The sequence below is a fragment of the Gnatocerus cornutus genome, unplaced genomic scaffold (assembly GCF_029298725.1).
Source record: "Gnatocerus cornutus isolate USDA-ARS CGAHR unplaced genomic scaffold, icGnaCorn1.1 ctg00000033.1, whole genome shotgun sequence".
NCBI lineage: Eukaryota > Metazoa > Arthropoda > Insecta > Coleoptera > Tenebrionidae > Gnatocerus > Gnatocerus cornutus.
Window position 1 is genome coordinate 560,364 of NW_028275382.1, and position 25,937 is coordinate 586,300.

Sequence of the window (25,937 nt, forward strand, 5' to 3'; positions counted from 1 at the left end):
TCTAAGAGGATGACTGTTTGTTTTATTTAATTGACAAGCTCTACAATTTTTTATAAAGGATTTTATGTCCTTTCTCATTGTTTTCCATTTATACAACTCTTTAATCAAGTGATATGTTCTCAAAAATCCTCGATGTCTTGCGATAGCAATATTATGATTTTCTTTTAGAATTTTATTGATTTCCGTTTCGTCCACGATCAATGATAGATATCTCGATGTCAATTTGATTAAAAATAAAATGAATCATTTCATGGATTAAGTCCTTTTTAAATTTTTTGTTTAATTATAGTGGATTGTAGATGTAAATTTTTTCAAACTATTTTGACGAAGTCTTTCCTTCAAATTTATTAAGCTGTAAAACACATCTTTGTATGATGGTACATCAAAGTAATTCAGGTGTGACTAAAAAAGTTACTTGTCGCGTTTCATTTTTCTTTAAAGTGATTGTATTGTAAAGATTAATGTCGGAAAGAATTAAGTTCAAATCGTAATTTTGGGATATTAAATTAAAATTTTTTATTCTCTTAAGGTCTTTTAAAAAGAATAAACCATTAGCAAATTATGCAAAAGGAGAATCATGCACGTGAGGTAAAGTAACCCAGAAGGTATAAGGCTATACAGGGTGTCCCAGAACTCACGCCTAGCCGAAAAAGGGCGGATGCCGACAGCAATCAGGACGCCAAAAATGCAATTTGTTTTGTCCTGATGTGCTTTAAAATTGAGAAATTGCTTAACGAAATTGACCAATCCCAGACGCTCAAGCACAAATAATATTAACGTTGCTAGGTTTCATAATTAAATCCTAAAAAGGAAAATTGATTTGGTCCAATACATTTTTATAACTGACATCTAATGTCAATTTGACAGATAAAAACCACACAATGACGGTTCATTCAAGAACCCTTTTATTACAACAAGAAACAGAACAAGGCACATGATGTAATGGTTAAATCAAATGCTTGAACAAACCACCATTATTTTGGACACACAGATGAGCTCTTCTAACCAAACTTTGACATGGTACGGGTGCCGGTTATCTGTCGCGAGAATTTTTTGTACAGAAGATTTTCCGATTTCTAACTGGCGTGCCACAGTTCAGATACTTTGCGTGGAGTGTTCGTCAACCGCTTCCAAAACGGCTTCTTCATTTTCAACAGTTCTGGCCTGTCTTGGTGCTCCACCAACTTTGCGCCGATCTGTTAATAACTGATCAGTGTGTCCAGCCCGAGAAACAACACTAAGAATCGTTTTGATGTCCGGATAATAATCACGACCTGGAAAACGTCCTCGGCACGTTCTTGCTGCTAATACTAATTTCGATAGCACTCTTCAAAAATAAGACGCATTTCGAGGCATTCTGCCGCCGAGTACTCCTGAACCGTTTTAGGATATTGTTGACACCAAACACCAACTAGGAAACCAGCAAGCAAGGGAAACCAAAAGAAACGCCGTTTCACACTCCACTTGGATTTTCACTGTGTCAGTTGTCCTCCAGGTGTGTCTCTTGTCATTCAATGCTCGTCAACCAGTAGTCTTCAACCCTCTAGTCAATTTCTAAAGTACGCTGAGCCGTTTCTGCACACTAAGTTCAATATGAGTTAGACTTATTGAAGCCTGTCATTCTAACGTCAGTGAAATTTATAGTGGACCAGATTGTTCATACAAAATTCAAAGGAGAAAATTTAAACTGGTTTCTTAGCAACACGCCAGTGTATCCTCCAGACCATCTCCACGCGGCCTTGTGATTGGTCAACTTTGTCATGTCTTTTCTCAGTTTCTGTTGGAGCTGTAACTTTTTTTTCAGCAATTTACACATTCACACCTTTTCCCGATATCCCCGGTTTTCGGCTAGGCATGAGTTCTGGGACACCCTGTATAGCAGCAGTAAAATTATCCCATTGTGTAAAAGTTAACTTGTCTACAATAGAAAACATCCCAGAGTTGTAAACCATCTGGTTGTACCGCAGCGCTTACTTTTGTCACTTCGACCAGTCCCGGCTTAATAATATTTAAAAATTATGGAAACATGTGCATGAATTACATCAAACTTGGACAAAGAGATTATTATTAATCGCAGATTACCCACATGTCTATTGTTTTTCTTGAAGAATGTAATAAATGGCAAATTTAGCACCCCAGGTAAATCCTAATTTTATGATTACTAAAATATTTTAAGCCGGTTCTGGTTAGTTCAGGCAAACCATGATTTATTGTTGGGACACGCGCTTGCCGATAAGGATACAAAAGAGATGATAATTGACGGTCAAAATTTTTATTAGTGCAATATAGCCTTATACCTTCTGGGTTAATTTATTTGATGAAATCTTTGTTTTCATAATGAAAACGATTGAATTGATCGTAAGTATCGGTTATTGACATGAATGGATTTCAAGATAAAGCATCTGCATTTAAATTTGTAGTTCCGGGTTTATACTGAATTTCATAAGTGTATTCTTCCAATTTTAGTCTCTAACGAATTAATCGTGATGATGGTCTTTACAATTAAATAACCATGTTAGAGGTCGATGATCTGTAAAAATTTTGAAATGTTACCCATGTTGAGAACTTTCTCTTTTCATGGGGTTTACCGTAAGGGTTCACCCCCACCAACCCTCTTCAAGGGAGAGACCACTCTCTCAGAAACAATCAGTAGCAGAACAAACAGTTCAGTACAGTAACAGTACACTCAGTACAGTCAGAAGAGTAATGTACAACAGTAAGAAATAAACACTAGCAAACAAGTAGTACATTTTTTATTCTCTGGGAAATCGCCCTGGGCCGACCCATTATCGCCCCAGAAGTACCAGAAAGGCGCGACAACGAATCGCGGTGATCACGATACATTTGGTCCTTCGAGCCGGATCGTATCCGGATTACAAATTAAAATAGTGCTGTGTCGACGACTACAATTATCGAGGTTTAGTCAAGTCCAGGTGCGCCTCCAGGTCCAGATCTAAGAAGTCAAGTTCAGGCCCCGGTCGATTGGTCGCATTCCGGTAAGTCCTCTGTAGTGTAGACACATGGCATCACATACTCAAAGGTCAGCAAAATGGTTGAAGAGGAAGTAAAAGAATTAACAATACGCCGCGGTCAGATTAAGGCAAAGGTTACCCGCATTAAAACGTTTGTAGAAAGGTTCAATGATGGGGACGATTCGTTCCAGATAAAATCGCGGCCAAACTTTTTGTGTCAGGCCTTCAACGACTTCGATGAAATTCAAAATAAAATCGAACTGTTGAATACCTCCGATAAACAAGTCAAAGAGCACGGTGACTTTGAGGAGATCTTTTACAATTTAGAGGCAAAAATGCAACGACTAATTCAATCGCAACTGCCAATTCCGGGTCCCAGTAACCCGACGACGAGTACCGCAGGTAATACGGAACAACCTCGCGTGGTAAACCCCGTAAGATTGCCCACCTTGGAGTAACCCAAGTTCTACGGCAGCTACTTGCAATGGACGTCGTTCTATGATACATTTAACTCGTTAATTCATCAAAGCCAATTATACACGACAATCGAGAAATTTCATTATCTAAAATAGTGCTTAAAGGGAGACGCGCACAAGACGGTCGAAATGCTCAACGTCACAGTGGAAAATTATACAATTGCATGGGATCTTTTGGAAAAAAGGTTTAACAATAAAAGACTTATCGTACAAGAACACGTTTTAGGCATCCTAAATTCGCCGGTCTTGGTTAAAAATTCCGCGGCGTCAATGCGCAAATTATTGGACGATGTAATTGTAAATATTGTAACGGTCAAAATGCGCGGTGGTGAAGATATCGAAAATTGCGCCCTGAATTGTATCATTCGCGAGTTTTATTTGGAGGAAGTTACTTGATTGGAACCAAGTAACCACAGTTTCTTCTGTTACCTGTTCCAGGGGTGGCTGCTTGGACTCCAGTTGCCTCAATTTTAGAGTCCACGTTTCTTTCCTTACTTTGGTTTTAGTCTGTTTTTTTGTTGTCCTGGTAATCCTGAAAGGTTTAGTATCAATACGGGAGTCATTGTTGTATCGTAATTCCTGTTGTAGTCAAATTCCCTGATGTCTGAGGACTTCGTCGGTTTTCCGCTAAACATTTTGTAAACAAACCACATAACCCTACTTCACGGTCAACTGTCATCCAGATCGCCGGGTTATTTTGGTTATCATAGGTTGGTGCACTGTCCCTCGTGACGTGTTTCCCCTTTTTTGTACAAGATGTTGAGGGAGGGCCGGATCTTCGGTCATTTCGGTTTTGGTGTTATCATCGTGAGGATTGGTGTGTAAACGGGTGCAAGAATCTTAAGTTATGGGTATCATCCTTGTGTGTCCTGGATTTTGGAAAAGGGATTCCTAATCGACGTTGTCAGATAAGTGATTAGCAACCCAGATTTTTTGGATTGAAGAGGGATTAATCCAATCCTTATACGACCCGGTCGGATTTGAGGTTACCACCAATCTCACCCTCATTTAAGCCGCCCTCCATCACAGGTGACTATTGAGAATTCACGATATTTCTGGCGTCCCCATACTTATACGCATTTTCCTCCATCACAGGCTTTCTTTCTTTCTTTCTTTCTTTCTTTCTTTCTTCCTTTCTTCTGTGTTTTCTTTGTCTTCCATCTGGTGTACCTTCGTTGGAAGTTCGTGTTTGGCAGTCCCGCTTCGGAGTTTTCTACCCGTTGAACCGTGGGAGGAGCAGCGACGTAGTAGTACGAAGTACCCCTATGTAAACACGCAAACGATTAGCTTAATTAAGTCGGGATAATAAATGCGTTGACAGCTGTCCGCGTGTTTCCGCCGTTCGCGCACATTTTCTGACTTCAGCCTACGGGATTCCGCCATTTTGTAATCGTCAATGATTAATTAATTAATTAGATAGTTTTGTAATTTTGTAGCTTGGTAACATTAACTTTTTTTTGCTTGTAATACTTTGTTAAACAGTCATTTGTGTTAATATACATATATTTCTTTGGTTAATCCTTTCTTTTTTCTTTTTTTTGTCGTTTACTTGTCCCTCCGAACCTACATTCGGGTTTGAGTAGTAGCCTCCTTGAGTCCGTGGTCTTGTACAAACCCGTGGCGCTCTCATACCATCTTGTTGGAACCCCACCCTTCTCCATTGGGGTAGTCGTGGCCGAGATCGCAACCGGGCTCAGGGGGTAAGAAGGAGCAAGGAATTGTTCCGGAGGAAAGGAGCGTTACAATATGGAGGCCCTAAAGGTACTTCAACCAGAAAGTCAGGGAACCGATATTTTCCTCGTGCCAATAATTACGGGAAAGCTTGACTTTGTTACAAGACACGCTTGACTTCGCTAACGCAATTGCTTCACTTTATGGAACGAAAAACTCTGATATTGGAGGCACTTATTGCTTCACATGAAACGCCGGCCAAGATTCAAGGTAACGAGAGTAAAAAACAAAACATAAAGCCAAAGGACCGCGAGTTTCAAAAAATTATTTGGAGAAATAATCCAAACGAGGAACTACGAGTGTTCGAATTAAATACGGTCACATACGGTACCGCGTCAGCACCATTTCTGGCCGTGCGGTGTTTGAAACAACTAGCGGAGGAAAATAAAACAGCGTTTTCGGATATTTATCCAATTATAATTCACGACTTTTATATGGACGATGTACTCACCGGAGCCGAGACAATCAAAGAGGCGGTAAAAATACGAGATCAGTTGACAAAGGTATTAATGAGCAGCGGTTTCGAGCTGCGGAAATGGGCGTCCAACGAGCCCGACATATTACCCGCCGACGCGCAAGACAACGCAAACGGGGATCTTAATTTTGACAAAAACGGCGAATCAAAGACACTCGGTCTGTATTGGAACTGCTTCTAGGACAATCTCAAGTACGCGGTAGATGAATCACAATTTCATGCGGAACCCTTTAGCAAACGCAAAATTCTCTCAATAGTCGCACGGATTTTTGACCCACTTAATTTAGTCGGCCCAATTAGCGTAAAGGCCAAAATGATCATCTAGAAATTATGGGAAGCGAATTTGGGATGGGACGAGAAAATCCCAAGCGAAATTCACACGGTGTGGTCACGAATATTGGAGGAAATACCGGTGCTCAACCAATTTTCCATACCCAGAAATGTAATCGGGTTGTACCCATTCGACTATCTAGAAGTACATGGTTTCTGCGACGCATCGCAACTCGCGTACGGAGCGTGCGTATACATCCGCAGCGTTCGCGATTACTTACGAATTATTATTACGAAAACTTACTTTGTAGTAAATCCAGGGTTGCGCCATTAAAAACAATGTCAATTCCTAGATTAGAACTATGCCCGGCGCTTTTATTAGCCAAACTGATCAATTCAATCAAACTAAACTTACGAAAGGACATCAGATCAGTGCATTACTGGACGGACTCGACGATTGTCCTGGCCTGGTTAGCATGGTCTCCAAGAAGTCTTAAAACGTTTGTAGCAAACCGCGTAAGCAAAATTCAAAATTTGTCGGATGTCCCAAAATGGCAACACATTAAATCCGAAGATAACCCAGCGGATATAATTTCAAGAGGGATGTACCCTAAGAAACTGATTAATTGTTCTTTATGGTTTCATGGGTCACGTTGCCTTATCGAAAAGCGCTCAAATTGGCCTATCATTAATCCGGACATAACCGATGTTCCGGAAACCAAGGCAGTTATACTCACCACAACCAGCACACCAGAGTGGGAGTTACTTCAGCGTTATTCGTCGAGCATAAAGACAACACGGGTTGTCGCGGCTTGCGGACGATTGGCATATAACTGCAGAAATCCGAGTCAAAAACAAGTTGGGCCCATTTCGGTTGCGGAACTAAAATCGGCACAGAAAATCATCATAAAACATTTACAAGAGGCCGGCTTTCCTCGGGAATTGAGTCGCCTGCGTCAGAAACGCGAGTTAGGCAAAAAGAGTAAATTGCGGTCGCTATGTCCGTTCTTAGACGAATCCGGAATAATCCGAGTGGGAGGTCGTCTAAGGAACGCCGATGCGCGATATGAACAGAAGTTCCCAATTGTTATACCTAAACATCAATTTACAAAGTTAATCATTGCCGAGGAACATAAAAATCAAATGCATGCGGGTGCTTGCACCAACCCTTCAAGACCGTTCTTTAATACTGGCGTGGATTACGCGGGCCCATTGCAGATAAAAGATGGAAAGTGCCGGAATAGAAGAACTCTGAAAGTATACATTGCGCTCTTTGTATGTATGGCAACCAAGGCTGTGCATCTAGGGTTAGTCTCGGATTTGAATTCATCGGGGTTTCTGGGGGCCTTAAAAAGATTTGTTTCGCGAAGGGGAGTATCGGCAAATATGTACTCAGACAATGCCACAAATTTTGTCGGAGCCAACCACGAGTTGGATCAAATGTTTAAAAGGCAAACTTTAACGGGCGAAATCAACAATTATTTCAATTGCCATCGGGTTCAGTGGCATTTCATTCCGGCAAGAGCGCCCCATTTTGGGGGTCTGTGGGAGGCCGCAGTAAAATCGGCCAAGTTCCACTTAAGACGAATTGTAGGGAATAATATGTTGACCTTTGAGGAAATGTGCACTGTGTTGACATGTATAGAGGCTTGCCTCAATTCGCGCCCGCTGTGTCCATTGTCCAACGATCCGAACGATCTGGAAGTACTGACACCAGGACACTTCTTAATCGGCGGTCCGCTTAATGCCATTCCAGAAGATAATCTTCAGGAGCTTCCGCAGAATCGGCTAAGCCGCTGGCAACTGGTGCAGCAAATGAGCCAGCATTTTTGGACCCGGTGGTCCAAGGAATATCTAGGAACCTTGCAAAATCGACCTAAGTGGTGTAAATCAAGGACAACGCAGATGCTTCCCGGGTCTTTGGTCTTACTGAAAGACAACACTTCGCCGCTACAGTGGAGAAGAGGACGAGTCACCGAAACGTACCCAGGGAAGGATAGGGTCATCAGGGTGGTCTCGGTTACAACAGGACCGGACGACAAGGTGCTACGACGTGCAGTGCAAACATTGTGCTTATTACCAGTGCGCGAGAGTGTAATCGAGTCAAGTGCCACAGAGACTAATTAATTCGTAGATTAAGATTTGTTCATGCATGCTTACACTTATTCTTGTTCATATTAGGTTAAGAAACATCTAAATCATCATTTTTTTGTTGTTTATCCTTTTGCCTTTGTATATAGTAGATTAAGATTTTATTGAAACGATTGTTTCAAGAGGGCCGGGATGTTGAGAACGCAATAAATCCTATTATTAATATTCCGGCACCAAATGTGAATTTTCCTTCAAAATCGATCCCAATAGCTAAGTGAGGTATCAAATTTAATGGGCAATCCAAAGAATTATTTTCATTTCTGGAAAAAGTTTTCGAATATGCCTCATCACGAAGCGTGTTAAATGAAGAGCTTTTTTTTTCTGCTGTTAATTCTTCACAGAAAATGCCTTTGCGTGGTACCGCAGCAATAAAAATTTTGCAACTGACTGGAATTTGCTAGTCTGTTTACTAAAACGCGATTTTTTGCCCTCACATATCGAAGACGAGGTCTGGGAAACGATAAAGGGTTGCAAACAAAAACGTTCGGAAAATTTATTTAGCCGTGTCCCGTGAGTAGTCAGCGAATCTACCAAGATAAGATACATAAAATATAATCTTCTTCCGGAGAAAATTCCACAATTAGCTTTACGCAAAATTGACTCACTTGCGGAATTATCGAAAGTATGCAAGAAACTAGAAGACGCATAATATCTCAAATCTCTCAGAATTACAATGTGAACGCCCATTATAACGTCTTTCTTTCTCGGCAGAAAAGAGTACACACATAGAGTCAGGACACCCTAGTCGATTTTCATCTTCTAAATCTAAGCCGCCTCAAAGAGTTTCTTCGTTTAATTCTCCGTCAACTTCTGGCTTCCAAAATAAAAAAATTTCTGCTTCAGTTACTTGTTGGAATTGTGGTTTTGCCAATCATGTCTACACATATTATTGTTTTAAGAGAAAAACTTTTTGTTGTCGTTGTGGCAAACCTGATGTCAGAATCTTGGACAAAAAATCTTGCTCAAAAAACGTGCAGTAGAAGTATGTTCACTTGACCGCCATACTTCCTCTAAGCAGGCCAAATTACCTTACTTCCCAAAAAATTATTCTTTGACAAACTTAATTGGAATTCTTGGTTGGTTACTGTCAAAGACTTTTATAAATCCTATAAGAATGATTCCTCTGGTAAAGTTAGTTTTTCTTTCTTTCTTCTTTCTCCGAAAATAGAGGCAAAGTTCGTCCTAAGTTTTTTTGATTTTTCTATTACTGGTCTGTTGGACACAGGCGCTACAAATTGTGTCATAGGTAGTTCAAAACTCCATTTTATTGGTTGCTGCAATTTACAAATTAGACCTTCTTTAATTCCTAAAATCTCAACCGCGGATGGTACAGAGAAAAAGTATGGTCTAGAAGATTTACCCATTTCGATAGATAAAGTCTGTCACACAATTTCCTTTCTTGTTGTGCCTTTCTTGCCACAATCCTTTATCTTTGGTAGCGACTTTGCCCAAAAGTTTTGTCTTCAACTTGATTTTTCGCATAATTCGTGGTCTGTGTGCTTACCAACGAATAATTTTCTTGCTCTATTAAAAAACTTAGCTGAAAATCCTCTCGTCAGCTATCAGAAAATCAAAAACAACAAGCTGAAAGCGTTATTTCCTCTTTTAAGCAAATTAGCCGGAAAGATCGTTTAGGACGCACAAAAAAATATCCATGTCTATTGATACAGGTGAGGCAAAGACATTTAAAAAAAACAGTATTCTATGTCGTCTTATATGCTAAAAATTTTGGGTGCCGAATTGAACGAAATGCTCAAGTTAGGTGTCGTGGAGGAGTCACACAGCCTGTGGTGTTCCCCGGTACTTATTGTAAAGAAGTCCTCAGGAGAATATAGGTTCTGCTTTGACGGCATTAAATGAACTAACTAAACATGATTCATATCTGTTACCAATCATTGATGGCATTTCAAATATGCTAAGAGACGCGAAATTCATATCCTCTATTGACATATGAAAAGCTTTTTGGCAAATTCCGTGGTATGATGATTAAAAAAAAAGGCAGCTTTTAGTGTGCCGGGTCGTGGTTTTTATCACTTTACCATTATGCCTTTTATGCTATGTAACGCCGCCCAGACCCAGGAACGATTGGTTGACGCTATCTCCGGACCACAATTTGAGCTAAAAATTTTCTGCTATCTGGATGATAGTGTAATCACCTCTTCATCTTTCGAAAAACTTCTTCAATTGCTTAATAAAGTTTTTCATAGATTAAGTGAGGCTAACTTAACTATAAACTTAAAGTTAAGAGATTCATCGGCTTATGTTATTGTTAGCGCCGTTTCAAAAAGAATTTTCCGCGTTAGTTTCACCGTTAAATAATCTATTAAAAGGTCGACGTAAAAATCAGCTTATTATCTGAACCGATCAAGCTGAAGCTTCCTTTTTAAGTATCAAAAATGCTTTGGTATCAGCTCCACTACTCTGCCAACCTGATTTAAAAAAAAAAAAAATAAACAATATGATGAAGCAATAATGGGCTTGGAGGCGTTCTTTTCCAGATGATTGGCGATGAGGAAAGTGTAATTGCGTATGCCTCACGTAGTTTGTCAAAATCCGAAAGGAATTACTCGGTCACAGAACGTGAGTGTCTCGCGGTGTTGTTTTCAGTCGATAAATTCCAAGCACAGTCATAACTGACCTGACCTGACCTGACCTGACCTGACCTGACCTGACCTGACCTGACCTGACCTGACCTGACCTGACCTGACCTGACCTGACCTGACCTGACCTGACCTGATCTGACCTGACCTGACCTGACCTGACCTCACCTGACCAGACCACTATTCTCTTTTGTGGCTAAATAACTTGCAAAATCCAACCGGTAAATTAGCGCGTTGGGCCAACAAATCTTTGATCTAGTTCATCGCAATGGTACATCCAATATAGTTCCTGATGCGTTATCACGTGGCCTTCCTTCCGCTGAAATCTCGTTAATTTCCTTTACAGCTGAAGATCTCGATCCATTTTATGTTAAACTACGCGAAAGTGTTCGACGATGTCCAGAACGCTACCCTCTATTCAAAGTGGAAAATGATTACATCTATAAATTTGTTCCCTCACATGTTTCTTTTCAAACCAATATTAAATTAGCGCGTTGGGCCAACAAATCTTTGATCTAGTTCATCGCAATGGTACATCCAATATAGTTCCTGATGCGTTATCACGTGGCCTTCCTTCCGCTGAAATCTCGTTAATTTCCTTTACAGCTGAAGATCTCGATCCATTTTATGTTAAACTACGCGAAAGTGTTCGACGATGTCCAGAACGCTACCCTCTATTCAAAGTGGAAAATGATTACATCTATAAATTTGTTCCCTCACATGTTTCTTTTCAAACCAATATTAAGGAATATAAGCTTCTTGTTCCTGAATCTCTTAAAAGGATAGTAATGAGTTTATGTCACGACCAGCCTACGTCCAGTCACTTTAGATTTCTTAAAACTTTAAGTCGCATTCAAGAACAATATTACTGGCCGAAAATGAGGCGTGATATAAAATATATCAAGTCTTGCTTAGTCTGTGGACCTCAGAAAATTTCGAGTACCGCTCGAATCGGTTTGATGGGTTCCGAAAAGAAGCTTCAATTTTCTTGGTAAATAATTGCTTGCGATATAATTGGTCCATTTCCACGTTCTTCTCAAGAATTTTATCATTTATTGGTTGTTAGCAATTGGTTAACCAAATTTACTTTAATTTGTCCATTGCAAAAGGCTACCGCTTCCAACATGATAACGTTGATAGAGAATAACGTTTTTCTTATGTTTGGAGTTTCTCAGTTTATCCTTTGTGTTAATGGTACCGAATTTGCTGGGAGTAAATTTAAGAAACTGGCAAATAATTATAAAGTTTAAAAGATTTGGTATACCGTTAAGTAATTCTCCTCTATGTAATTTTGTTAAAAGGAACAATCGTACAGTTGGTACCATTGTTACATTAAAGACCATAAACATTGGGACAAAGAAATTTCGAAAATCCAAGCAACAATCAACACAGCCGTGCACGAAGTCACTAGTTTCTCCCCTTCCTTTTCAAATTTTGCAAGAAATGTTCCTCTCTCCGGAGATTATTACGGAAAAATTAATTCTACTTCCGGGATTGAAATTTCACCATGTGATCTCGAACATTATACGTCGCACATTAAAGGTTTAAAAGAGGTTTTTTTAAAAATTAAAGTCACGACTTGTCACGCAAAAAACTGAAAAAAAAGAAACCAAAGTCGCTCGGGCCGGCTGGTGACAAATTTACGCCGGTAGCTCAGTCTGGGTGGGTTCGCTAAAACTCACCGACCCGCTATTCTTGAGGGTGCCAGGATTCTCCGGCTACGACTTGCGGATACTCGGATCCAAAGTACTCGATATAGCTTACCCGAACAACGAGAAAAAAAAAACTAACCAGGGACAAATATATTCAAGATAACTCAATACCAAAACATAAATAAAAACAAGTACTCAAGTGGACGTTGACTTTAGATCGACAATCGTTGGTGTAAGATTAGGACGTTTCGCTGTAACCCGAACGCTTGCGCAAGCCGACGGTACACCGAGATTTCGCGCAACAGTTCAATCGTTCAAATCTGCAATTACCGGGTCCCGACTTACAAGGACGTCTGTACAAGTAAAAAACAAAATAAAAAAAACTGAAGGTGAAACGGTTGATTACAGTCAAGCTGTAATCTCCCAACTACTCTAATTCAAGTGACAAGGTCGGTTACGGTGAAGCCGTAAACTCCTACCAAAAACAAACAACAAAACAACAAGTTTATAGTAAACTCAGTTGACATATATCTAGTAAATTTTATGGCCACATTATGAGAGGGCCGGGCAGTACTAATCCTTGCGATTGGAGACCATAAATGAGCACGAAATGAAAGCGGGCCTATTCAACCATCGGTCAACTCTCTACCTAGAACTTTGTCGGCTGCAGTTTACAACACCCAGTTTTATTTCTATGGGTGGTTTGACTTAAGCCATAAAATGTTTACTAGGTATATGTCAACTGAGGTTACCATAAACGCAAACGATGACTCGAGGACGTTGACTACGAGGACTCGAACAAGGACGTGGATGAAAAAAAAACGATTTGACCTTGACTCCAACAGGTGCCCCAACAGCTCCTCCTACCGACTCTCCTGCAAGAGCTCCTGAGTGGTTAGCCTTCCAGAATCCAAAAAGGGGAAGAGGTTGTACAGCCTGGTCAATCGGTCAGCATCAATCAATGTAAATCCAAGTTACGAGGTTTAATCCACTATTCCAGAATTAACAAAAAAGGCCCTAGGGTGGAAAATACCCTTAGGAAGATGAATACATCGGAATATTTTACTTACAACAATGGAAAGAGGCCTTAAAGTTCTACACGCCCAGACAAAACCCGGTCCGATGCTTGAGTTAATCAAAATTGACCTACATACGAACGAATGAAGTGACTTGTGAAATTTTGGAGTAACATAGTTTGCCACTGCGCCGTCATAATTTTAAAATCTTGATAAAACAGCGTTTTTAACGCAAATTTTAAACACAATTTGCATGAGATTTGAAATAAAAAATATTTGTGTCACCGTTATGTTGAAAAAAATTTGAATTCGCGAAAATTTCCGCAAAAACTCAAAAATCGCTAAAAATTATACTTCTTAGGCGTCGCGACACCAAACATAACGTGATAAAAAAACAAATTTTAGAGCTTTGTCAACTTTGAGCGTACGAAACTATTGTAATTCGCTCGTGGCACGTTTACTCGGGAAAACCAACTTTTTCGTAAACCACCCATCCACGTGGTAGTATCTGCAACCCTTAGGTTCTAAGGTATAGTTTCAAAATTCAAATGTATCTCTTCTTTTTAGCTTTTTCCTCAATTAACACCTTAATGATAATAATATTATTATTAGGGTTTTTTTACCGAGGTCACAAGTGACGTGCCGTTATTTATCTCTCGACTTCCTTTGGTTCTCGCATCGAGCTTCACCCTTAAAAGTCGTTGGCTTTCTGCGCACTGTTGTTGTCGGAGTCCTAGCAGCCAGAGAGGACTTCCAGCTAAATACCTCCTAGCAGCTAGAGGGGATCCCCCGCTAACTACTTCCTAGCACCCCGAAAGGACCCCAGCTTCCGATCTGTTGAATTTCGGTCTATATTTAGTTCCGCGTTTTCTTCTGTAAATTCCTTTAGTAGATTTCCAAATTTTAATTAATACCAAATAATCTAAATTTGACTTAACTTCTATCATTTATAATTTTTACTAACATTAAAAAAATGGGGAAGACTATAAAGCCCATGGTACCATTTTGCTAATAATTGTTGTATACTAGATATTTTGTAAAGTTTTTGCCTGTAACTAGTTTGACTGACTGCGCCCACAGCCGCAGTATAATACCATCTGGGGTGGCGCCCTTTATAATAAATAGTAAATTTTTATTAACATTTGTTTAAGTTGGAGCCCACTACACCGCTCTCCGGCAAAAAGCTGCCAGGCTGTAGCCCTCACCATCAAATAGACTACAACTTTCAATTCTGTTTTGTTTTAAACCAAATCTTCCATCAAGCTGCGTTAAATCTCTTTTGTCAGAAAACGCGTCAGTTAATTCGATTTTAATTCATCTCAAGATTTAAATGTATTCTCATGAATCTAAGCTCGCGCTTATCGTGATACGATGTAGACAAGGATTAGTTTTTTCTGTGAAGCAGTGCATAATCTATGTGCATTATTGCAATTTTGTAAAAATTCATAAAACTCTCGCCGATTTTCCGAGAAGGAATCCGGAATAAGAGATCTAATGTCTGCAAAGGAATGTTCCGGAGCTGCTGAAGAAATTTCAGGCATGATTTTGGAATGAGTTATTACGAACGCACAGAAAGATCAACAACAAAAATTCTCAACCTACCTTGTAGATCCGCGCTGAATGTGCCCTTTTCTGACCAAAGGATGACAAGGAATCTTCACAGAGTTGTCTTCTCTGGATTCAAGAATTATTCATAAGGAATCCTGTTCTGTTTCCAAACTTCCAATCCGACTTCTGACACCAATTTGTTAGGATGGCGATTCTTGGTCCAAGAATAAGGCGACGAAAACTTAACACTTGTTTATTATTGAACTTTGATTACATAGATGTTTGACTTAACGAGTGTCGAGTAACGGCAAAGATTTATTATTGCGACTGACTATTATTGAAAATAGGTAAGAGTATTTGCATTGAAGAATTACTAGGACGGTCAAGGACGGTCTCGCATATGCCCCGGCAAGACCCTCAAAATCTTTTCCGATTGTAATGGTAAAATATATTAAATTTGCTTTGCAACTGTGGCTGGGGGGTCACTAATAATAAGCACTTAAACGCTTGATAACAGAATTTATTGAAGTTAGAATTTTTCAGTTTTTTTCAGATTAAAAATTAACAACTGACTAACGTCGCTAACCAAATATTTTCTCTCAAAGGCGAGATGATCTTGCCGCTACATCACCCCCTGATTAATCATCGATTAATCAGGGATTGTTCACCTGGACGTGTCGAAAATAGAGCGGCTCACAGTCCACGGTGGAGCAATCCTGATGTAACAATTAGTTGTGGATGCATCGACAGCAGAATACGGTTGCGTACCAGCGACCGTAAACTAGTTACGTTGGTTGTTATGTTGACGAACAACAGATATACACAACATTTTGAACATCACAGTTATATTTAATTCAAATTAATATTATATTAGATAGGCTTTTGTGAATAAAACGAGAGTATTGATAGAACCAAGGTGGTTGTCTTTACTCACCCCCTCAACATGGTCCATCGAGCAAACTAAGTTTATCGTCGTGGCAAATCTTGTAGTATGCAAGATTCAAGTGGGCAAAACATTGCCAAATTCCTATAGTTTTCGCGAACCGGGAGTGCCTGTTCGTGGAAAAATCTTGAAAAGAGTGCAAGATTCAAGTGGGCAAAACGTTGCCAAATTCCTAAAGCTATCGCGAATCGGGAGTAGCCGTTCGTGGAAAAAGTGTTTGTACCAAGGAGAGTGAGAGTGCTGCCTGACAAAATGGTAGAAACAGCTGAAGAGATTAAGTTGAAACTAGACTTAATAGACCAAGCCCGTCGGATGGAGCTGTTGAGAATCGACATTAACAGCGCAAAGACGGCAACTAAAGGGTTCCGACAGTATTCGGAAGACATCAGAACTCAATGGGAAACCATCCGACAAATGGAAGTGGAACTCAGCAGGTGTGCGAGGGGCAACCGGGAGTCTAAATACTTCAAAGAGGAATGGTTTGGCACGATGCGTGCAGAGTATCGTGCAGTGATGATTCATTTGGAAGAGAAAATGAAAAGTCCATCCGGAGGTAATGGAACTTCGGGGTCAACGAGTGTGGTGCTGTCAAAGATTACGATACCGGTATTTGAAGGCAAATACGAAGAATGGCCCACATTCCAGGACCTATTCACGAAGATCATTCACGCAAACACAAGTCTCAGCAAGGTGGAAAAGCTGCAGTACATGAAGACTGGTTGCGCGTGTGTGACTGTGTCGTCACAACACCTTTTTTTGTCTCTGGTTGAGAATTGTCGGTGAAAATTGGGGGTGACTTACTACTCCAGGTTCTGTTTAAGACTGGTTTATTTACATACTATATACACAATAGGTAAACTACAAAAGGGTGGGGTGAAGTGAAATGGTTAGGCAACCAACAGTGAGGGTAGTTGCATGCCTGTGTAACTACCATAGCCGGCCCCCTTGAAGTCTGTTGGACTTCAAAGTTACAACACTAGAACCTTGAATTGAGAAATTTGACTTGATGAATTAGTTAGTGACAAATAAAAAAAAATAAGTAAATAAAAAACAAGAACAAATCTTACATTACAAAAAAAACACGATGACATTGTAAAAACGTGATGTTGTATAAATTGCACTTAACTATCCTAATACTACCATGCAGTGACAGTCCTTTGCTGAAGTTATTTCGTCTTAAAAAAATGCGCACACATTTCACTATCACTTCATTCCATTGGAAGGACACACACCTTCGAAATGCTTCGTTTGTAAAGTCCCTTGCTTGTCCTCACGGTCACTACTCTCACGAGACCGTCCTTTCCAGGATGGGTTTCTTGGATGCGGCCTAGAGGCCAATGGAGAGGTGGTGTGCCTTCTTCCACCAGTAATACTAATGCCCCTGGGTTCAATGATGATGTAGGTTGTTTCCAATTGCTTCGGGTTTGGAGCTGTGTCACATATTCCCGGTGCCACCTTTTCCAAAAATGTTGCCTCATCTTCTCTATCATCTGCCACCTGGTGAGCCTGTTGGTGTTGACTTCTGCCAAGTCGACTTCTACTGTCGCCGTTAGGGACTCCCCGATGAGAAAATGGCCAGGGGTCAGGGAGTTGAGATCATTGGGATCGGAAGTGAGAGGACATAGGGGTCTGGAATTTAGGCAAGCCTCTATTCTCGTCAGTAACGTGTACAACTCCTCAAATGTTAAAGCCGTGTCTCCAATGACCTTTTTGATGTGATTTTTTGAAACTTTAATATTAGACTCCCACAGTTGGAATGAATGTCCATTTTATGCCTGAGTTGGCTGCGTCTGATGTCAAATAATCGAAAGTTTTCGCGTCTTTAATTAATTTTTTGAGTTCTCTATCGGCTCCCACGAAATTTGTTCCGTTGTCAGAGAACAACTCTCGCACGAAACCCCTACGGGCCACAAATCGTCGGAGCGCATTCAAAAAACCCTCCGAGGTTAAATCGCTCACCAGCTCCAAATGAACAGCCTTAGTCGAAAAACAAATAAATAACGCAATATAACCTTTTGTAACCATTTTCGCTCTCCCTTTTCCCTGTCTGATGGGAATGGGCCCACAGTAATCGACTCCGCTTCGCAAAAACGGTCTAAGCGGTTCTAATCGTTCGATCGATAAATCTCCCATTTTTTGTTTTTGTCTTATAATATTTGTTTTAAAAGAATTTATGCATTTATGAATTATTGCTCTAACAACACTGCGCCCTGAGATGATCCAATAATGTTGACGTAGAGCCGTTAGAGTCCCTTGAGCTCCGGCATGCAAATGCCTTAAGTGATAGTGATAAATAATTAATTTTGTTACTTGATGGCCCTTTGGTAAGATGATTGGAAACCTTTTGTCGTAAGCGATGTTTGAATGTCGTATCATTCCACCGACTCTTATGATTTCGTTATCATCAAGAAACGGACTTAAGCTGCTTAATGAATTATTCTTGTGAGCTTCTGAATTTGATTTTAGAACTCTGAATTCTTCTGCAAATGATTCAGTTTGTACTTGTATAATGATTATTTTTGAGGAATTATGAATTTCCTCGACGGATAAATACGAATTTTTGTTTTTTATTTTGTTACGACAGTTTTACAGAAATCTTTGAATCCACGCTATGCATCGATTTAGTTTCCCGAAGCTCGAGAATCTTGCCCAGATCTCGCATGGAGAACTTTTTGTTGCAACCGCGGAAATAGTTACCGCTCGTTCTTCTGGGACATTTTCAACTTGTAACTGTGGTAAATCTGTCTTACGGAATGGATCTGGATCAAACAGAAATTCGGGCCCGTGCCAACATAATTTGCTGTTTAATAGATTTGGCGTATCAGTACCGCGCGACAACTGATCAGCTGGATTTTCTGTTCCCTTGATGTGACGCCAACTTGCGGTTTCGGTAAGTCCCTGAATTTCTGCGACACGGTTTGCCACGAACGTTTTCCAATTTCCCGATGGTTTTGACAACCAAGCAAGTACGATAGTAGAATCTGTGTATAAATATACGTCATTGAATTTTAAATTTATTGTTTTGATAATTCGCGCCGTTAATCTAGCTAGCAACAGCGTTGCCAACAATTCCAGTCGTGGGATTGTAGTTGCCTTTAGTGGAGCAACTCTCGATTTTGCTACTAATAAATGATTGCAGACTTCGTTATTAGTATTTGTAGATCTTACGTACAGAACTGCTGCGTACGCCTTTTCGGATGCATCCGCGAATCCAATCAGTTGGACGCTAGTTGCCTGACTAAACATAACATGTCGCGGAATTTGTATTTTATTTAACCCCAACAGATCATGCATGAGGGCCACCCATTCTTCAGCAATGTGGGGTGGTACGGCTTCGTCCCACTCCAATTTGATTTTCCACATTTGCTGCAGAATAATTTTCGCTCGAATCAAAACTGGACTTACTAAGCCTAAAGGGTCGAAAATTTTGCATGGCGTTGATAAGATTTGTCGTTTGGTTAATTTTTGACTTGACGCTACCGGTTCGACCTTGTACGAAAATGCGTCTTGCTTTGAATCCCACAATAAGCCGAGTAATTTGGTTTGGTCCGTTTCGTCGTAGTCAATTGGATGTAGAGTTTTGTAGTTTTTGAGATCGATCGTGTTGTCGTTCGTTGCCCATTTGGCTAGTTGGAATCCCGCGCTTCCTAAAATTGACTCTAACTCGCGCTTTAGATTCAGTACTTCTTCTTTGGTGTTACAGCCGGTTAACAAATCGTCCACGTAGAAATCCTGTTGAATGACCTTGCTTGCTTTTGGAAATTTATCTTTGAAATCTAACGCGAGTTGGTACAAACAGCGAATGGCGAGAAATGAAGAACTGGTTAAGCCGTATGTGACTGTCAAAAGTCTATAAATTTCTAAAGGACTATTGCAATTGTCTCTCCAAATTATCTGTTGAAAATCAGTTTGTTTGCAGTTAATTAAAACTTGACGATACATTTTACAAATATCGGCCTTTAAAACGATTTTATGTGTGCGAAATCTCGTCATGATTGCGAGAAGATCTTGTTGGATTGTTGGTCCTGTTAATAAATTATCGTTTAAACTGGTACCGTTAGATGATTTTTCGCTGGCGTCGAATACAACACGAATTTTAGAATCCTTGTAAACTGAATGATGTGAAATAAAATAAGCATCTGGTTTTGATAAATCGGGATTATGTACCCTTTCAAGATGACCGAGTGATTCGTATTCCTTAATAAAGTCCTTGTAATTATGGAATAAGGTTAAGTTCTTGTGAAATTTTCTTTCTAAGTTTAGAAATCTGCGTTTGGCCATGTCATAAGATTCGCCTAGTTCAATAGAATTGTTTTTAAGCGGAAGTGAGACTATAAACCTCCCATTTGCATTTCGTTTGAATGTGTTAATAAAATGTTTTTCGCATGGATAGTCGGCCGGTACCTGCGAGGGTTGATAGTCGCTACCGTTATCAAACAGGCCGCCACTTTCTAATTCCCAAAACCTTTTTCCTTGTTCGTTTATTGCCTTCATTTCTGAAGGATGCACCGAACAATGCGACAAGCTATGACTCACAGGATGTGCGGAGTTTATGGTACCTCCAATAATCCATCCGAACATCGTATTTTGCAGAAACACTTTATGAGGTTTGAGTTGGAACTTTCCTTCTGTTAAGGGTCTACGAGCCTGCCCGAAAATTTCGTGTTTGAAAAGTATGCAACTTTAACAACATCTTTGATTGACAGCTGCCAAAAGGGATTACCGAGGATTTGGTAATGAGGGGATCATAAACTTTATGGAAACGGTCGCTTGACCTGCACATTTCCTAAGAAACCCAGCGGTTGGAACAATAAATTCGTGTTGGACCAAAGATGAGTTAAAATATCAGGATTTGAGTTTCTAGTAGTAGACAAAAATTTTACGGGCGTAATTTTTTTTTTCAATTAATGGAAAATGTGTGTATAAAATCCGCAAATTTCCAGTTCCCATAGTACGTAATGGAAGAATGTTTTTTTAATTGAAAAATGTAATTTTCGTAAATGTGATCCGAAATTTTTCCTCACTAGTCGCCGGGGAAATTTTAAAATTACTTATTATTTTATTTTTTTTTATTTGAGAAAAACGCATTTGATTTTTTTTAACCAAACCTTTTACCTGACACATGAGTTTTTGGACCTTTTCGACTCTGTTGTTTTCTGTGATTTAAAAATTAACTCGTCATAATAATACATCCCACTAATCAATAAAAATACTTCCCTAATTAATATTTTTTACAATTTGCTTTCAAATATGTCGAAGCTAACACCATAATTTTCATTTCAAGAAAAGACTGTAAAACCCAAAACCTACAAATAAATACCATGAAAAAATATTTAAATTCTTTCAATTTTTGGATACTTGTGTTTTTGACTGGGCTCGACTTGTAAATCAATGTACTGTAGTGAGACAACCCCTGTCTCCCGTTGTTGTTCCCTAAAGGGGTACGTTTAGTCCCCGCCGTGTTGGCGGATGCGCTCGCGTGATCGTCGCCGAAGGTAAATCAAACCTTCACTTACCCTACGTTGTGTATTTTGATTAGGGGTAGCTAATTACCCCTTTTCTTTTTATTCCCGACATCGAAGGATGCTCGGGGTCGAAATTCAGGATCCTCAGCGTTCCCGCAAAGTAGCACCACACACCAAAGGAGGGGGTTCACCCATTTAAAAGCAGCAATACATATCAAGGCGTTTATTGACACACATCAATTAAATTTACAGGGCCAAATCTTAAGTCCGAGATTCTAGATACGGAAGACAATAACATGCAACATAAACAATACAAATGACAATAATATGGGCCGGAGCAGAGGGCGTTATGTCGCCTAAATCAAGCAGTGCGTCTAAGTTAACTCCTGCACGACACGGGGTGGCGCAAGTAAATTCATTTGCGGACTTCCTCTTCGGAAATCTAGAAGAGATTTTCCCTAACTAAACAGAGTTCTGGGCACCTTGAAGAGATTTCCCAAAAATAATCCCTTTTTCAACTACCCCTAACTTCAGGTCTCTTGATGCGCTTCGATTTCCAGACAAATTTTGACACTTCGAACTTACATCGTACTTAGACATGGGCGCCGCGGATTTTAGGCAATAAGTGTTTAGTTAACGGTTGGTTTACATCGCGGGTTTTTAGATTACGCTCTAGCTAGACGGTCCAAGTCCGGTCTAAGATTGGCAAGAACGCCACACGCGAGCAAAGTCCAGAATTCGACTCGTAGCAAAATACACCGAATGTACGACAAACGAAGCTTGGGATATGCAAACTGAATTTGCGAACAAATGACCAGTGGATTACAGTTAACTGAGGGATCCGTTTCTTTGCTTGAATGTTCTTGTTTCCTCCCACGATGTTAAAGTAAAGGTGGCTCTCGTAAGAGCGAGGACCCGTACGATTCACGACACGGGCCCCCAAATAAATAAGTTTTTTTTCATCTCAGAACTGCACTTTCAGGTCCCCCCCGGACCCCTATTCCAAACAACGTTTGCGTTAGCTAAAACCCGTACAAGAACGATAACGAAATTCATTTGCTGGTGGTTTTGTGGTTTTTCAAATTTTTGGTTTCTCGATATTTTTGTTTAGTTGTTTAGGTCCTGTATGTATTCACGCTTTCGCGTGGTTCCCCGACTTCACTCGACCGATGTAGTTATAGTTATTTTCTAACCGCGAACCCACACCTCAAGCCTGCGCAATTTGTAATCAAAATCTTACCTTGGCGCTGGGGCACCCGGAAACTCCGACTAAGGGATGGGGACGCCCACTGCACTCTTTACCACTCGGTAAGATTAACGCGTTTAAAGTTTGTTATGCACAAAGAAAAAAATTACAAAAAAACTAGAAAACGATTAATACAGCCCAAACACACAGAAATCTAAATGAAACAATTTAAATTTAAGTGCACGGCACAAGAAAATTCACTAGCACGGAATTACTTCGATAAAACAGATCGTCACCCGAAAGTACGACTAAAGCAATCAAAGATCGTCTAATGACTGACTCTTTTTCCCTAATTTTCGGTTTTTAAGATACGGCTCAGCCGGATTTGCTCGCGCATTTTAATTTTGACTTGTGTTTCCCTATTGGACGCTTGAGGGTGGTTTCGGTTCGCGTTCATCCCCCACTCTCTTAGCACATATGCGAATTAATTACCCATTATTTAATTATTACGTTCATATCGGTAATTGAAGCCATCGCAAGGCACCTTTATGTTGTATTCAACTAGGCATCACCGATATAAAAAAAGAATGAAAGTTCTACGATGAAGTTGACCCGTTTGCTGTTAAATGTTTTTGTTAATTTGTTGAAAATGATTTAATTATTTTATACCTGACCAAATCAACAACAAACGTGGCCTTCGGCCCTGTTCCGTTTATTACAATTATGCGTAAACCTAATTTAACTCTGATTAAGAAATTGAGATAAGTGTTTCGGCCGTTTCGACCTAGATGGCACTCTCGGGATGATTTGTGAAATCGGAAATCCCTTTTTCTAAATTTCCCTTATCAGATCTACCTTCCTGAAATTTGCATGCTCTAGTTTTATGTCAGTAAAATTTAGCGGTGTCGACTAAGGCAGTTCGGACTGCCTTATACATTTTGGGTTACTTTAGCATCAGTTTGATTGGGGTTGCTAAGGCGCAACTCTGATTTGCAATGCCGCAAGACAACATGAAATCGAGGCCTTATCCTCAAATCCAGAAAAGTCAAATTGACATCTTTGGTCACTTCCAGTTATGAAGTGAAAGTAACACTTCTTCGTATGCAATTCTTGACTTCGTAGGAAACAATTTGGCTCGCAATTACGAGCACCTTTTTGAAACATTTTACATCAAATAATCTTGTAATAAAATATCAGTAAAATCAGAGTTCTAGTTAGCAATCTATCAAATCTTCACACTCTTCGGTCGTTCGAATTTAAACTGAGACTTTGTCTTTTAAACTGTCTATAAAACACCTAGTTATCCTAATAGCTACAATTACAAAATATGGCTAAAACTAAGCAATATTTGTTAAAGACCGAATCATTTCAATAACTCGACTTTAAATATAATGTACTTTTAAAATTCCAAACATTGATCAGTGAAAAATTAAATGGTAGAAGTAAATTGTCACTGACAAAATGTATTGTGGAATGTAAAATGTGTTGCCTATTCAAAAAGATTTGGCGTGAACAAATTTTTGGACGCTCAGTAGTATACTTGTTAATTTTTTTTGTCAAGTTGTTTGGTTAATCTTGGTTCAATAAAGGTATGTTTTGCTATTAAATCTCCAAAATACCATTTGATACTTATGACTTTCTTTTCGGCAGCAGTGTGAAATATGGCGAAATTGCCATTTTGTGATATATTGGAATGTCTAATGGCACATAAAGACGATGTAAAGAAGTCCGTCAATTCGTCTACCGCAGTCATTTGGAACGAAATTCAAAAAAACCTTTCTAACAAAATTACAGCTAAGGCATTATATACATTAGTTCGCGAAAACAGGAATAATTGTTAGGAACATTTAGATCTAAAATATAAGGATTTCTCAAAAAGACTTCGCCATATGCACGATAATGATGAAGAATATGAAGAGGTGCAATTGGTAATGGAAGGATCAAAATGGGATGAAATTAAACCTCTCGAGCATCAAAATCATCTACAACAAGGTTGAACTGATGTACTTAGCAATTTGCTCCTTGATCAGGATTTGCATTGTATATGGGCTTTCAAAGAAAACTATTATAGCCATGCAACAAGCGCTTTGCGATTTCAAGGGCAGTGCAAAGAGTGTAAAGGTTTGATAAAAGGTTATGGAAAACTGGTAAGGAGTAAAGATTGTGCTGAAATTATGAAGATTTCTTGCGTTGTTGAGAATATTGACATTATGTTACATACTGGTACCAAGAAACGGCAGTTGTCAAGACAAAGGCGTACCGTAGTAGGTAAACTTCTTACAAATGAAGTTCCCGTCAATTATCTCAGACATAAGACACTTGAAACAATAGCAACCGATCCACTACTTCGAAATGTTCCAACATTGCCAGTGCTAAGAAAGTGCAAGTCTGAATATCATAACAAAAAGATTGAGGAGAAAACCAACATACCTAACAAATGTAAGTGTCCTATTCAACGACTTGTGGTCATGAAATGGAGTCCTGCGTTTGAGAATACCATACACCAGATTTCTATCGACAAATTTTTCATTCACTATTGGCCAAAAGAACAACTACAAATTTACAATTACTATTGTAACTCAAACAATTTTCCTACACGTTTAGTCATCGATGCGACAGGTGGGGTTGTATCCAAACTGCAAAGACCATACAACAATACATCAAGACATATATTTCTGTATTCCGCAATAATCCATTTAAATGTTAATCACGGACAGATTCCAGTCTCTCAGATGTTGTCGGAGATGCAAGACATCAACTCAATAGCCTACTGGCTTAGAAGCTGGAAAATGTCTGGAGCAAAATCACCCTACATTATTGTTTGTGATCATTCCTTAGCTTTAATAGGAGCAATTTCTGGGGCTTTTAACGATATGATGTTGGCGCAATATATAGAAACTTGCTTCAAATTGCTTCAAAGTGATTCAAAAAACTTATCTGTTCCCGCAGTATTTATTCGCATAGATTATGCACATTTGATAAAACTTATAACCAGGTGGAACTGTTTCAAACAAAAACCTCGAAGATTGAAGGAGTTTTATGTGCACGTTATGTCTCATCTTATTCAATGTCAAAGTCTAGAAGAAGCTGAAAAAATAATTGAGTCTTTATTTGTAATCAGCAATAGTGAATTTGTTGGATTTCATGAAGGTGAACCTTTAGCTGCTGAGACAAAAAAGCTATTTTTAAAAAGATTAATTTCTGCGACCAACAAAGTTGAAATAGGCGAGAACGATTTTGATGCAACAGATGGTTATTTAGCTAGTCAAAATAATGATTTGGAATTTATTGAAACTGCAACTCTCTCCTCATGGATAAAAGCAATAAAAACTAGAAGCATTACTCAATGTTTGGAAAGAAGTGAAGACGATAATTTTCATTATTGTCCTGAGTTTTCAAGACGTCTAGAAAGATTTTTACAAACATACGTCATGTGGTCTGTAATTCTAAAT

The 25,937-nt window shown here is 39.4% G+C and overlaps 2 protein-coding genes across 2 annotated transcripts in view; one reads left to right on the top strand and one right to left on the bottom strand.

Moving 5' to 3' along the window:
* The window catches only part of LOC148166008 (CLIP domain-containing serine protease B4-like), a 612,376-nt gene that overhangs the window by 220,143 nt on the left and 366,296 nt on the right, over positions 1–25,937 (bottom strand). The gene's annotated exons all lie outside the window — the stretch shown is intronic.
* Positions 5,985–8,293, top strand: LOC148166011 (uncharacterized). The gene is made up of 3 exons (XM_088049493.1): positions 5,985–8,018; positions 8,059–8,094; positions 8,168–8,293. The coding sequence occupies exons 1-3, from the start codon at positions 5,985–5,987 to the stop codon at positions 8,291–8,293; spliced, it is 2,196 nt and encodes a 731-aa protein (XP_087905619.1).